Genomic DNA, 15,508 nt, shown 5'->3' on the forward strand with positions numbered 1-15,508 from the left:
AAAACAATTCATTTTTTATTCATTCATATGAAAAAGTGACGCAAATTAATTGCTTTTCATTACAAAAATGTTATATTCGAAAACTCTTTTCGAAACGCAAGAACAAGAATAAAAATATTAATATAAGTATTTTTGTATAAGAGACGGTAACACAATACGATGAAACTAAAAAGTCAACTTTTAATAGACAAAAATTCAAGGATGGAATTGTTATTGAGATAATGTACAACGATCGATTATAAAAGGTTATAAGAATTTCTTGTTGTTAGTGTTGTTGTTGTTGCTGTTTTTTTTTTTTTTTTTTTTTTTTTTAAAACCCATTTTTAATCACCAATTTTATGATAAAGAAAAGATACAAAATATATTACAAATATCTTTAACAAACGCATAGTCAGTTAAAGTCTGTCCTTAAAAGGAAAGGAGAGGAAAGAAGAGGAGTTCAAGTAGTAAAAATAAAAAAAAAAAATAAAAAAAAACAAACGAATATATACATGTATGATGGATGATGATTGATGAGAAATATGTATGCATAAATACATGTTTAAAAAAGTGTGAATTTCAAGGTCTTTTTTTCTTTCCTCATTTACGCTACGAAAGGGAACTGCGTGTGATAAGGAGGAAGAGACTCAATTACGGTACGTTTGAGCGATCATTTTTCAAAATTAAAAACGACAATTCGTATTGATGTGTGTAAATTCCAAATTTTCTCAAAACCCAAAATGATTATATTAGGTGTTTGCAAGAGTTTTGATCATTTTTTCACGTGAAAAAATCATTTATTATGGAAAATTGGCAGAGTCTGTGCGTATTAATCAAATTAATTTCCATAATTTTTTACAATAATTTTTCAATATTTTTGACAACACGGCGATATCATATCGAAAGAACTTATATTGGTTTGGCAACGTTTCACTCACCGACCCATTTTCGCACTTCTTCAACTTTGCGGACTTTACGTATACCACCCAAGCGATGCTGCACCGATCTGGACAAGTGATAATCAGGCGACGCCAGTGAGTCTGGTGAGTACACTGGATGTGACAGAACTCGCCATTCGAGTTGGGGGCAGCTTATCCTGGACAACTCTTGCACACACCGATCAACAAATGGTATTTTCAGTCAATACGTCTCGTCGCTTTTAAGTCGTTGACGCCAAAACCAATAATTGGGATATGATATGGGAGCAGCATCACCATAAATAACCCTCTGAACGTGTTCGATGGCAGATTTCTTCAAATAAATAACAAAAGTAATGAATTTGGAGGAAGAAGAATTTTTTTAGCGGTCCATATTTGACGCGGGCATAAGATGAATAAATCAATAATATTAAATGGGAAACTATTATTTTAAGTAGAGGAAGGTCAAAACTATCGAATGCACCTGTTACTGGTATATTTCCGTGTTTTTAATGTGTTGAAAGACTGTAAAAGTCGCTGATCAAAATTTTTGCAAACACCTAATATATGAACAAAACGTTGGTTTCGTCTCGACAGATATACAAACTTGATTGACACACACACACACATATATATATATATATATATTATGTAAATAGTGACTTATTCGAGCCATCTACTAATTAATGCATTGACTGAAATTACTAGGCTCGATATAATTCGACTGCGAAACGAACTGTCAATATATTGCTCATATATATACATATGTGCGCGCGCGCGCGTGTGTGTGTGTGTTTGCATGTTGTGCATGTATAAATATTTGTGTTTTGTTTTATAAAAAGGCAAACAAACATTTTCACGTTATTGAAGGTAGATAGGACTTTGAATAATAAAAGAATTTTTTTTTTCTTTTTTGATTTACTAACAATTTATTATTAAATTTTGTAGAGCAAATATTTCACAAAAAAGGTTTTGCTTTCTTTCTTTCCTTCATTCATTCTTTCTTAGAGTTAAACTTTTACTAAATATTGTTGAATATTCATTTCAGTTAATGTTATTATAATAATAATAATAATAATAATATAAATATTTCAGCCAAATGCTGTTCTTTTCACCTTCATGTTCATCTTGATATATGTTATTGTTGTATATTAGGTATGGATTCATCGAAAAAATATAAATTTACAGTTAAGACAACATATATATTATTATTATTTGTTTATAAAATTATTACATTTTGATAAGGATTTGCAAAACAAGTGATCTTCTTTAAGTTAATTTTAGTATTGTATGAATTGTTTAAAAACAATAAGTACATCATACATATATGAACAAAATGCAAATATTTTGGTGGTTTAATAAACATTCGAATCTCCTCGCGCTCGCCCCTATTAAGTATTTAATAAAAAAAACTTGCATTTCATTTCGTTTCGTTTCGTTTCGTTCCGTTTCGTTTTTCCTCTCCTAAATCGATTGTCGTTGTCACTATTTAATTATTAAAAGTTTGTAAGCGAATTGAAAACATTACAGTTCAAAAATCTCAATGTGAATTTTCGAAAAAAATTCGTACATACCGAACGTTGACGAGATTCGAATGCTATTCATTTGATTAGTGCTTTATGTTTTGCTCATATAATTGTATAGTTTAGCGCAGAGATTTCATACAGTTGCGAGACTCTGACTAAACTAGAGATTAGTTTAACTCTTTTTTTTTTTTCATATGAAACGAATTTCACGGATTTCAACGTGCAACAAAATGGAGCATTTTGGGTTAAGTTTCTTGTGTCTTGAATTCCCGTCTCATCCCATGTGATTCCCATGAAAATGTGATTTTCGTTTCGTTTGGTAAATAATTTGAAAAATTTTAATAATATATGTATGCATGTCTCGTTGATGAAGTTACCATCACCCGTCCCCCGTTCCGCGCGCGAAGCGCAAGGTCGACACACCTCCCGCAATGAACCCAAATGCTCGATTTTGCACATATGATGTGATGTTTTTGTAAAGAGTTAACCTCTCTCTCTCTCTCTCTCTTTTCTTTCTCTTAGTTTTTATTAGAAAAATTTATGAATATTCTCTGGGCTTTTCTTCCATATATATAGAGTTTGATTTCAATTTACTTTTATGTCATAAAAATAGTTTTACTTTGTTTTATGTCTATTATATATATAAATATATATATTAGAAATTAATTAATATTAATTATCTTCTAGCAATACTTCTATGCCAGCAGCTTGCTTGATTAGAGCTTTGAATGAAGATATCAGTGGTTTTTATGAATTTCTTTCTTTTCTTTTCTTTCTTGCTAATTATCTCTGCTCAAATCTCAAAATGTATATATACATAGATATATATATAAATAAATATATATATATAAACATGTATATATATATATTTAGATATTTTTATTTTTATCGTCCTTTTTGGCTCTGTTATCATTGTTTGTTTGTTTAGCTTTTGTATCCTGTAAAAATTCATATTCAAAAGAAATTATTATCAATACCATTGAAAAATAAGACTCATCTTCGCACACAACAACAACAACGCTCACAGTAATTTAAAAAATAAATAAATAAATAAATAATAATAATGATAATAGCAATGTTGTTATTACTATTACCATTCATTACCATTACTACTTTTATTTATTATTATTTTTCTAATGCAATGTCTGTCGATTGTTGTTATCATTTATTCATGTAAACAGATACGATAAATTCACCGATCATTAATCAAATAATTAATTCGTGTATTCTTCTCATATGTATTTATGCATGTACAACGATTTATCAATTTATCAAAGGACCCTTTCATTATACATATACTAAAAATCAATACATCAAAAATATATACAGATAAGAAAAAAAACAAATTATTTAATATAATAATAACAATAAAAAACTAAATAATATATATATTACTAAATAATATATATATACGTACATATATATATATATATAAATATATATGATGAAATTGGATGAAAAAATTCTTTGGACGGTTTTATAAGATTGAAGCTTCTAATAAGAATTCAAAGAAAATGCACATTTCCTCAGATAGGATAAGGTAAAGGAAATAGAGATAAATGAAAAAAAGAAGAAAAAAACATTATTGTTTCTATTAAGCGTATATATTCGTCTTAGCAACAACGAAGCCGATTAATTATGTAACCAAAATATTAGATTAACTTGATGGAAAAGCATTTCGCAGTCCTTTTCCAAAGCGCACTTTATCGATAAAAATTTGTTCAAGTCATTGTTCGCAAACGGGTACGCAAAACGGGTACGCATTACTGTTGCTGAACCGCTCATATCGTTCACAGGTAATAAGGAAAAACAATGAATTTTGTTCTCTTCCGCCATAGTTTTTGTGACCTTGTGCGAAAAATTTCGTTCCCCCATTAACTTTAATTAAGCAACTCTTCCACGCCACTGACTTAGACAAGTAGAGGAGAGCCGACTTTTCACAGTTTCAAATATCATATGAATGCTCTCCACGCCTAAGTTCATATTATTAAAAATAAACCGAATCAATCATATATATGAAGCATTAAAAATCGATTATTAGCGAAACTTCAATCTTACGTTTCTAACGTATATAAAATTGTTACGGTAAAACGATAGTAGATTATATTGCGTAATTCGTATGATGACTAACTGTAGCTAAGTTAAGATTTAGGTAAAAGTCGAATAGCCAAAGGCAATCAGCAGAAATGTATTACATTTTATCAACATATGAGATAATCCGTCCGATTCCGATATCATTATCCCTTATATACACTAAATAAGTGAATTAAATTCTTTAATTGTTTGTCTTCCTTATCAAAGGAAAATTTGCAAAAAGTTTTAAGTTAAATTAATAAAGATACCAAAGTCAAACACGGGAGTGATAATGGAACGAATTCGCGAGACGCATCGGTGGTATAACCAATTAATTACCGGTTTAGACTTATTAAAGATACCACAACGGTTCATGTGTGCGAACGACCACTTATCGGTCCCATCAATACGAATTTCGTTAAACTTGTCACTGGTAAATCAATTTCTTTTTGCATTCGGTTTCTGAATTCTTATTTCGGACGATGCATTAAAATTTCTGAAAGTTTAGAACTACTTTAGATATGATTGCAGTTTTGGCCTCAGGGCATTTTTATTAAAGAAATTGTACGCCATCAAAGCAATATCGTTTCGATGATATTAGAGCAGTCGGTTCAGCAAGCAAAAAACTAAAAAGTAGCGTGCATTTGCTGAAAATACTGTATCAAAATGTCCGTGGCTTTAATTCGAAATTCCGCAATACGTTTGTAAATTCCGTTCATTCTCATTATCTTGTCGTGGCATTTACAGAAACCTGACCATGAATTCTTATATATCTTTATCTCGAACTGATCCCTTTATTTTGCGTGAAGACAGGCATCATCCGGCGTTGTTGCTGACCGTAAATTGTCTATCTGACAATGGATCGTGTAACCGAGCGATCAATCAATAGTGATCAACATTTATTTGCTAAAACGAATTACGTCAAAGTTAGGAACTTTTTAGGTGGCATTGACTTGGGACGTACGCTATGAATAAGTTGACGATTCATTATCCTTCATTTACAATCACCTTTTTTGTCGCATTTTTCGCCTCTCAGAATTCTGGAGAATAATATAAATTGATCTTATTTTTTTGTTTATTGTTTTGCCCCCTACTACCATTAAGTTATTGTGTAGCTTGGCTATTCGGCTAATAACTTGTTCTGTAGCGGAATTTAATTGAATAAATGAATTACGTACGTATTAATACTTTTTTTCGCAAAGGAGATCCAGAAAAAATTCATATGATTTGCACCCGATCTTAAATGAGATCGAACGTGAGTAAAACTTTTCTTTATGCGATCGGTTAATAATTCTTTCAGCTCTGCAGAACTAGTTTTAGCACCAGCGTTATAACTGCATCAAAATTTTGATAAGAGCCTAAAATATTATTATAAGCATTGTCATGAAGAATAGAGTTTCCATTTTTTTAATTGATATGACAGCTGTTGAACGAGCAGCAACCGATTTGTTCAATCCAACAAAGCGTATTAATAAGAGAAAAAAAGGAATATTGCCATCAAGATTATTACAAAAATTGAGTGCAAGTAAAAAAATTTGAATGAAAAATGTTCAAAAATGAGTGAGTGAGTTCACATAAGCTGCTGAAATGCTTTTAATCGATATGTATACTGCAAATGGAAAAATAGAAACGATATATACCGAATTCTTTTTTTAAGGCCCTGTTTTGCACGGTTTTAAAATAAGATGGCTTATCAATAGGAGCAAATACATTTTCTTACACCAATTTTTTTTTGGAAAAATAAAAAAATTTTTTATCCCTTCAGTTTTGGATCAAACACGGCAGTTGAGCTAGACATATCTGACATATCAACTGATCATAGCATTTTTGATGCGATGCTTAATAAAAATTCGTGCTTGTTATCAAGTAGCGATGAATAGTTGGGAAATTGATTTTTATTCCCAGCTTTAATTTACATGTGTTTACATATTGTACTTACTTACGGACTTCATATTTGATAATCACAAAAATTAATTGCTTTTGTTTCACAAATAAGTAAGATAAACTGCATTATTCCTTTTTTGCACGGTTTTGGGGAAAATATTTAAAGTTTTTTTTATCTTGCACGATTTGTTTAAGATGTGGAACATATCCCCCAATTTAATCTATGTTGCATGTGTTTTTTATGTTTTTCTTTTTTTTTAACAGTTTTCGAAGGAACGTACGTACCGCGAGAAAAGAAAATTGATTGTATATTGTCACCATATTTTTGGATACATACAATAATGTTACTAGTGACTATATTGCAAACGAAAACGGAGGCTACCTAACCTGTTTGCCGAGATTTCCACTCACAGATAGTTTTTGCACGCGTTCTCTCGTGGACGGTGGTACACATCATAGTGATTGTTATGGCAACGGCGAGCCTTCTAGGTAAAGAATACAAACGTAGCATATCGTGTTTTCTTGCAGAACACAATATGCTTCACACGCACTTATGCATCAAAGCTAACTTTTGGTACAACCGCTAGTGGTCTACGTGAAGTGTATTTCATCAGTAATCACAAATTTGAATGTAACGCACTTCTCGTGTATGTATTGCCTATTACGACTATTTTCAAAAGAGATCATTCCATCGTTCTCTGTGGCTTACTACGAAGATAAACATTAACTACACAAAATTTTAAGTAAATTTTTTCCCTGCCTAGAGAAGAATAGTACTGTAGAAGTGATTTTATTCATTATGCTTCGTATTAAACCACTTTTGTTATTTAGATGCTTTAAAAATGTATACTCCATATCTAGTTGAATTGTTTTTAAATAAAACCCATCGCATATATAAAGTCCGAGCGTTATACAAGGTTTCCGAAATATGATAGACTCCTATTAACTTGTTTATTATTGTAATTAGAGATGTATGTACGAGATAAAGTATTGAGACTACGAAATTTTGCTACAACCCTCTCTCCCTAACAACGTTATTTTCTTTTGTAGGTTTCAAAACTCTATATTTGTAGTGCTTTTAGCATTGCTGGTAACTTCCTATTATCATGGAAGTATTTCATAGCTGCACAGTTTTTATTCAATAATTAACGTTAAGGAAGCGCGAAGAAATTGGTCGATAATAAACGATTTAATTGGGATAGAGACGCTGACAAAAAAAACCTTTTAGCCACTCCATGCTGATAACTTTCTTACGTTTAGCAAGTTACTTTCCTCCTAAATCGATTACTAATTTTTTCCGATTGCCTTATGACTCCATATTTGTTGCATATAACTCGTTAGCTTAACAAAAGGTATTTTAACACAAACATATGGGGAGTTTGAATTCCCTATATTTATATATATATATAAATTCACTTCCAATCATCTCAATAAGTTGTTAATACAACTACAAGTATGCGTATATTTGATTAAAGGAACAGTAATGATTAATTTCCGTTTTATACTTCCGGAGTCATTCAGTGAATCCTTCTTACTTTTTGTAGTCAGTCATATATTTTCTTTAAGTTTTAGAAAATTCTCCTACTCTAATACACATGTATAGATGTATTATACATTTAGGATTCTTATTATTATACATATATATAATTATGTACATGCTAACAATTAAATTACCTTAGCTTTAACTGCTGCAGCCTCTTTCTTGAAATACTCTTCACGCGCAGTTTCATAAAGCCCGACAAATTTATCACGTTGAACTTTAAATTGAGCAAATAGTTCATCGTCTTTATTGCCTTTAAGACGATCTTCTAAATCGATTTTCTTATTGTATTCATCCCGTATTGAATCCGTTACCCAAGGCTTATCAATGGGATATTGGTTGATTAAATTCTTTAGCGTTTTAATGGTACTTTTCCCTTTAGTCACTTTTTTAGCAATTTTGATTTTCTTAATTTTTGCGGATATTCCGGCACCGTTCAGGGGTGCAGATTGTGGTATATTACGTTGCATGCACGCCGGCATCATGGATGGCATTGCAAGTGGTGGCGGTGGCAAAGGGCGAGCGCCTCGTCGCATAAACGGCGGTGGCGGTGCCTGTCCGCCTAATGGCGGTGGCAATGGTGGACCATTCCGGCACATTGGGGGTATCGGTGGTAGCATGAGTGGCTGGAATTCATGTGGCGGCGGTATTGGTGGTCCCATAGGACCCATAATACCCCGTGGTCCCTGCCCAACCATCGGCGGCATCATGCGCCCTCTGCGATTACCCCCCAATCGTTGATTGGGCGGAAAATTTCGTTGCACTGGAAATCTAATTCCCGTTACCGGCCCGGATCCATTAAAACGTTGATGATTGGCCCTATGCAACTGTTGATTTTTGTTCTTCCATCCGCCATTTTGCTGCGCAACATGCTGTTGCGCTTGCCTTAATGGCTGCAATTGTTGCTGCTGTTGCCTACTCTTTTGTTTGCTTTTGCTGTTTTTTTTTTTCTGAGCCGCAGCTCCAGATCCCATGCCATTTTCGGTGAAATCTGTGCTGTTTCCATTTGTATTAGACACGTTGCTATTACTAATAATAGGTACTGGTGGCGTCGGCAAATTGAAATCCAAATATCCAGGATTATCTGGTATTTGACTGGCATTCAAAATTTGGTTATAACTGTTCATCATTATCGGTGGTTTTAAGGGTGGCTTTTTATATGGCATCTGACGCTGCTGTTGCATAGATCTGCCATTTTGTGAAAAATTTCTTTTTGATACCATGGTTTCTTTTTATACTACAAAATAAATTAATATACAGAGCTTTATATGATATCTATTGGTGGTATAGTTCTTTTTATTTTCGCTTGATAATTTTTTTTATAGAATTTTAAGAAATAATTTGATATTTTGCAATGATATAATTTGTTTTAGTTAAATTCTTCTCGTTCGCTTTTGTTTCACCCATTTTAAAAGACTTGTACAAAATGTCTGCTTTTGTTAGTTAATATTACCAAAGCACCTTGAAACTTATATACAATTGACGGGATTTTATACATAACAAAAATAGAGTTTGTATAAAGCGCCCCACACACAGACTGTTTTTGCTTTTTGCTTTACACACAAAATAAAACAGAAAGTCAGTTAAACACATAGCTTGCTTACCTCGCTGAAGCAAATTTTCATGGCAAGCGTCAGCTTACTCAGACGTTAATAAAGTGCAAAATTAATAAAAAATAAAGTTCGTTTTTAAAATAATTTTTTGAACTAAAGTACAATTAATACAACGAAAAAGAAATTCTTTCTCTCTAGAAATAGGTAGCAAATTACTCTCATTTCAATTTTTTCTCTTCTTTTCAACAAAAATGTAAATGTTCATATTGAAAACAGCTGGTTAAAAACAAAGCAACCTAAAATTTTAAATGTTCGACACAAAAACAACGCAAATTATATATTTTACTACATATAAATAAAAATAACCAATTTGATCGTAGCAGATCGAGCGTGAAGTGTAAAGCAGTCAGTGGATTGCGTTTAAGCAAATTTGCTTTGTGTAAATTGGTCCTATGTATATCAATATCTTAGTAGCTCTTTCACTTTGTCTTATTATATTCTCTATCAAAATAGAAGACCAAATGCGTTGTACGTGGCGCACGAAATGTTCAAATAAAGTTCATTATGTGTGCTTAAAAGTAGACAAACGTATAACTTATGTTGAGTTCTCCGTTTTAAAATTTGTGCACGCGTTAATTTAGATAAGCAAAACGGTGATGTATTTTCATGAAAACAAAACATAATCATATTCTAATGTGTTTAGTATGCGTATTTAATTTTAGTATCATTATTCGTGGTAAGCATATTTATTTTTAACGTAATTTTAGTGACCTAGCTTATATACTTCTATTGGCGTAAGCATATTAATTTTTCATTATCAGTATAAGCATTTATTCTATTTAAGCTACTTTTAATTTCGTATTATTATTTTAGTATGTAAGTTATATCTTTTATTCAATCAAAACCAATTCAATAAATAAAAGAATTCAATTGATACAATCAAGAAAATTGCTACTCATTGAATTTACTTCGGGATCTTCAGGTACATCGTGAGAACTCGCTAAACTTAATTTGTGCGAACCGCGACTGCAAGCAGTCAGGACTGCTACGCGAACATAATGAAGATAGTGAAATCTAAAATTCAAAGATCGTAAAGGGGGTATCTCCTATTTAAGCTGAAAGAGGAGTGTGCGAATACGGAGGACTTGAGGGAGGCCATCAAGATGCTGAGTCGACGCAAGACATATAAAAGAACACAGACTGTAACCGTTAGCTGCGCTAGAAATACACAAATAGTGACCATCAGCCAATATTCGTGGACCTTAATATCAAAAATTGTAGCTCTTTTTGTGAAAGCAACTTACAGGAAGATGGCGAGCGTATACCACCTCAACGAGCTTAGGCAGATATGCAGCTTCCGAACGATTTTAGAAAAGCCAGCCCTAATGATATCCTGTCGAGTGAAAGGCGTCGCATCGACGAAACGAAACGAAACGAAACGAAGCGAAGCGCTTGTTATCACTGATGGGCAGCTGCAACGAAAGATAGATGGATGTTCTCGCTCATCCTGACGTAACGAAATGGATCGGAAGGCGGCAAATTGACGTAAGCCATTATCTCCAGTTTCTAACTGGACGTGGTACCTTACGAAGTCAACTGTATCGATTCGGGTATGATAGTCCGTCAATATGCTTAAGCTGTGTAGACGCAAAGGAAGATGTGGAGCGTGCGATTTTCAATTGTCCGAAATCCATGGCATATGGTCAAGGTAGCTATCGTCCGTATAACACAATAGAGATCGTGGCCTAAAACACGGCACACAGTCAACGATTTCGTGACCAAGGCGCTCCAAGAAATAAGAAAGACAGATATTCGGAGAAGAGCAGATAGAGCATTCCCCCTATGATCTCACTGTTCGAAGGGCACTAATTGCAATTATCCTCCACAAAGTAACCCACGTGCAAGATGATTCCGCGGACGTGAATGATTGGCGAAGTGTTTATGTGTGTGATAGTTTTAGGACGTCGGCCTCATAGCGGGCGAATCATGCAGACTGCTGGAATAGCCCAGCAGTTTCTGTGAAAGCACAGCAAAAAACAAAACAAAAAATGCGTGCGTACCTGCGTACATCAATACATAAAAGTAGAGAGAAGACATACAAGATGCTGAACTCCAAAATGAATTTTAGGAAGTATAATTATGCGCAGAGAAAGAAAATTCAATCTTTAAGAAAATTATATAATATACTGAGGCTATGTAGGGATTGTGTTCCCTTTAAAATCCCATATCTTACTGGATTAACAAAAGTACTTAAACGTCTTCCACGTGTCTTTTCCTGGGACTAAAGGAATGATTTTGATTGAGATACTTTTATGCCAACGGTTTTAACTTTTCCTACATTGCTCGAAAGATGCTAGAAATTGAAATCAGGAAAAAACGTTTTAAACTGATTTTCGCACTCATGAACAACTTTTCATTTAAGTTTGCTGATATAACGAGACATTTTTCGACAAGAAAAAACTTTGGAATGTGCATATATATTATATTATTTAATAATTGACGCTTATGTAACCTCGAAGCCACTAAGGTACATTGCAGTAGATTATAATGGCCATCATAGCTGCAATAACGAAGTAAAATAATACAAAATATTCTTAAACAATTTAAAGGAAAGGAAAGAAAATTGAAGACAAAAAGAGCAAAACACACACCAGTCAAAATGGCAGTTAATATTAGATTAGTAGGTAATAAGCGTATGTTCAGAGCCAATGTGCCGTTTATACATTTTCTCTGCATGATGCCGGTAGTAGTGATTTTTAGAATGCGCTACACTGAAAAAAGATTTTTTTGTGGACTAAGTTACGCCCTTTTTATTGTTGAGGTTAAAAAAGGATGTGGTTGCTCTAACCCGAAGATGTCCGGATGTGACCCGAATGATGTTCGTGTGGGTTTTTTTGGAACCTAGTGTTCAAAAATTGGTGTTCGTGTGCGTCAACTTCAGGAAATCAAATCCTTGGTTTTAATAATTTTTTGGGCGAACTCTTTTAGATTCAATTAATATATATCATCATAATTTATAAACAAGACCATACTGAAATTTTTTCTTGTTAGTAATAGTACATGATAAGCGGAATTGACCGCCCAACGCATGTGCAATCATGTTTTACTTCTTCATCTTTCGATACAAAGCGGCGCTTATGATCACTTTGGTACAAAGTAATTCATGTAAAACGTTGAGGTCCGACTATTAACTAAATAATTTAGATTACGCTTCACTCTTAATTTAAAAACGAATTTTGAAAGTTTCTAAATTTTTTTCTTTTATTAAAGTGTCTGATTTAGACAAGTGAGTACAAAACTATACTGAGGCTATATAGAAACGTTAAGGGTTTAAAAAATTTATTGAACATTTTAAATAAAATTGTTTAAAAAGAAAAGTTTGCTGTTTTAACCTCATTAAATATTTAAGACAACATTTTTCACATCAATTTCTATCAAATATTATAGTTTACAAAAAAAAAGAAGAAAATATAACAAGATGTTTTTTAAAAACTTAAATTAGCAAAAAGCTTATTGATAAAGTCATCCAAAAATCGGTCCAAAGATCCCAATAAAAATAAAGTTTGACTCGAAAGACACAACATAAAACTGATCTTATTTAGACAGAGAGAAACAAAACAATTGCAGTGAAAATATAAGTAATAAAAGAAAAATTTACATTCACTTTAAATAAGTATTGGTAAATTCTTAGTGACCAACTTGCGATTGGAGCTGCAAATGGCTGGCGAACGTTGTCCACTTCTAGCAGCAGCAGCACCTTCATGGATTGCAGTTCGCGTCAAGCTGACGGACGCACTGTGTGTCATGTTTTGGAGCTTACTTGGGGTCACACGTCTATTGCTCTGTTGTTTATGAAGTCGCACATTTTCATCGTTGGCCAATTTCTGCATCCGTTTAATACGCGCAGTCCGATTAGCGCTGGTGATACTTGTGCTGGCGATGGATGATTGTAAAGTAGATGATCTCGATCTTGGTTCGATGCATTTTTCAAACGAATCGTAAGTGTCGCCGTCGGTGTCAGCGCCATTGCTGTCATCGGTAGTATATTCAGTAACAATTATTTTCGGTGGTTTAGCTTTCTGGCCGGAATTACTATTAATGGAGCGACGTTTTTTCAAATTTACGCTTCGTCGCCCGCTCTGCCGTCGAATAGTAGTTCCTATTACGCGATTCTTCTTCAATGGTGACTTTAATTTAGTTGGAATCTTAATAGCTTTACCGATGTTATTAGTAATCTTGCCGCTGCTGCTGGGTTTTATGAAAATACTTGGACTATTAAATGCTCCAATTAGACTACGCTTGGCGAAAGGTGTTACCTTTTCAGCTGGATTCAGTTTACGCTTCTGGCTGCTGAAGACGCCCGTTAAATCCACAGTTGATGGCGTTTTACGTAGCGACAACGTAGAGCTGGCATTTTTTAAAGTCATCGGTGTACGCTTAGTAATGCTATTGGTGCCCATAGCGTTGCTAGCATTGCTTTGAATTACCCGTGATTTACTAGCAATCTTACGAGCTGAGGATAACTTCTCCTTTTTAAGACGTTTTTGCTCCCACTGGTAATTCATGACGTCGACTATATTTTCACCGTAGACTAAAAAGGGAGCATGCTCCCTTTCTTCATACATCTGCACAAACTGTTGTATTTGTTGCTCAATTTTAGGCAACTTAGTAGCTATAGTTTTGCGTTCCTTTTCCTCCTTTAGCAATTGACCGCCACGGTTATTGTAACGTCCCGGTTCAGAAGCTTTAGCTTCCAAAGCTTGCATGCGATCCCACAAAATATTACGGTCTGCATACAATTCAAACAATTGACGATTATTTTCATAATATAGTTTCAAATCATCTAATTCTAATTCGTGCAACACTAATAGATCGTCGGTATAACAAGTACTTTGAAAATGCGAAAAGCGGCTCCGTTGCAAGTCTGACTTCAAAGTTTTATCCCACCACTCGCGTATTTCATTCCGCAATTGTTCCACATACGTTTTAATATTTTGACTCTTTAGTGTCTCACAACGTAGCAGTTCGCTGTATATGATATCGTACGTAAATTGGTTGTAATCGGTATATTGTTGAAATTTTGATCGTGTGTTTGGCGATGTTCTTAAACGTTCCCATAAAGTATCGAGTTTCTTGCGCATGTCGTCTATATTTTCCTTCAACCCCTGTACTTGGCCGCCATACAAATCATACATGTGCTGCAAGTTTTCAAACGTCTCTTGGTTTAGTTTGATATGGCGTGAATGCAACAAATTTTTTTCCATTTCCGTACGTAATTTAAAATTCAAGATATCTAGAAATTTCTTTATATCACGTCGCATAGTAAAGAGCTTCTTCTCAAGTTTTTGTTTTTCATTGTGCAAATTTTCTACATGCCTCCGAAAATCTTCTATTTCGGAGGGCGTAGGCAATGGGTCAGAAAGTAGAGGACGCTCTGGTTCGCCAAGCTCATCACATAAAAGTGCTTGTTCTTCGAGCAATTGAGAAATTTGTGCGCGCCTCTCTAGCAATTGCTGGCGTAAGTCCTCAAGACTGCGGTCCAATTCGTATTGAATTACCATTAATGGTGTTGTATCGCTTATTCTATGCGGCACATTTACCTCCACTTTTAACAAACGTTTTATATCTTCAGCCTCTCTTTTCAACTCGTTAATCTCTTTTTCAATACACGAGCGCCTTGTCAAAGATTGTTCAACCAACTCTTGATAGAAATGACTAGCATGTTCAAGTAATTTATTTAAATTCTCTTTACAGGATTCATCATCGAACATTGTGCTCCATATATCTGTTAACGTTACTACATAATCCTTTGTTATTATTTGCATTTCTTCAATCGCGCTATTATATTTGTTCGACATAATTTCAGTTTTTTCTAGTTTCTTTAAACAAAAATAAATGTATCAAATCCCGCCGCGTATCTTTTTGCTTTGAACTAAACTAAAATTACGGTTGAATGTATTTCAAAAGCGGGCAAAGTGCTAAATAATGCTGAATGCTTGCTAAGAAAGCTTAATACTATGGCTGAATTATTTTTTC

The 15,508-nt window shown here is 33.6% G+C and overlaps 2 protein-coding genes across 2 annotated transcripts; both read right to left on the reverse strand.

The window, feature by feature from the left end:
• Positions 1-874: 874 nt before the first annotated feature.
• Positions 875-9,367, reverse strand: LOC119637096 (DNA-binding protein K10). The gene is made up of 2 exons (XM_038032921.1): positions 8,054-9,367; positions 875-1,230 (listed from the first exon to the last, which is right to left on the reverse strand). Exons 1-2 carry the CDS (start codon positions 9,140-9,142, stop codon positions 1,120-1,122), a joined length of 1,200 nt encoding a protein of 399 aa, XP_037888849.1. The 5' UTR covers positions 9,143-9,367; the 3' UTR covers positions 875-1,119.
• A 3,538-nt stretch (positions 9,368-12,905) lies between these two features.
• Positions 12,906-15,444, reverse strand: LOC119637098 (protein regulator of cytokinesis 1-like). Its single transcript, XM_038032923.1, has one exon. It carries the CDS (start codon positions 15,328-15,330, stop codon positions 13,138-13,140), a length of 2,193 nt encoding a protein of 730 aa, XP_037888851.1. The 5' UTR covers positions 15,331-15,444; the 3' UTR covers positions 12,906-13,137.
• Between the last annotated feature and the right edge of the window lie 64 nt (positions 15,445-15,508).

This window comes from Glossina fuscipes, unplaced genomic scaffold, assembly GCF_014805625.2.
Source record: "Glossina fuscipes isolate IAEA_lab_2018 unplaced genomic scaffold, Yale_Gfus_2 43, whole genome shotgun sequence".
Classification (NCBI taxonomy): domain Eukaryota; kingdom Metazoa; phylum Arthropoda; class Insecta; order Diptera; family Glossinidae; genus Glossina; species Glossina fuscipes.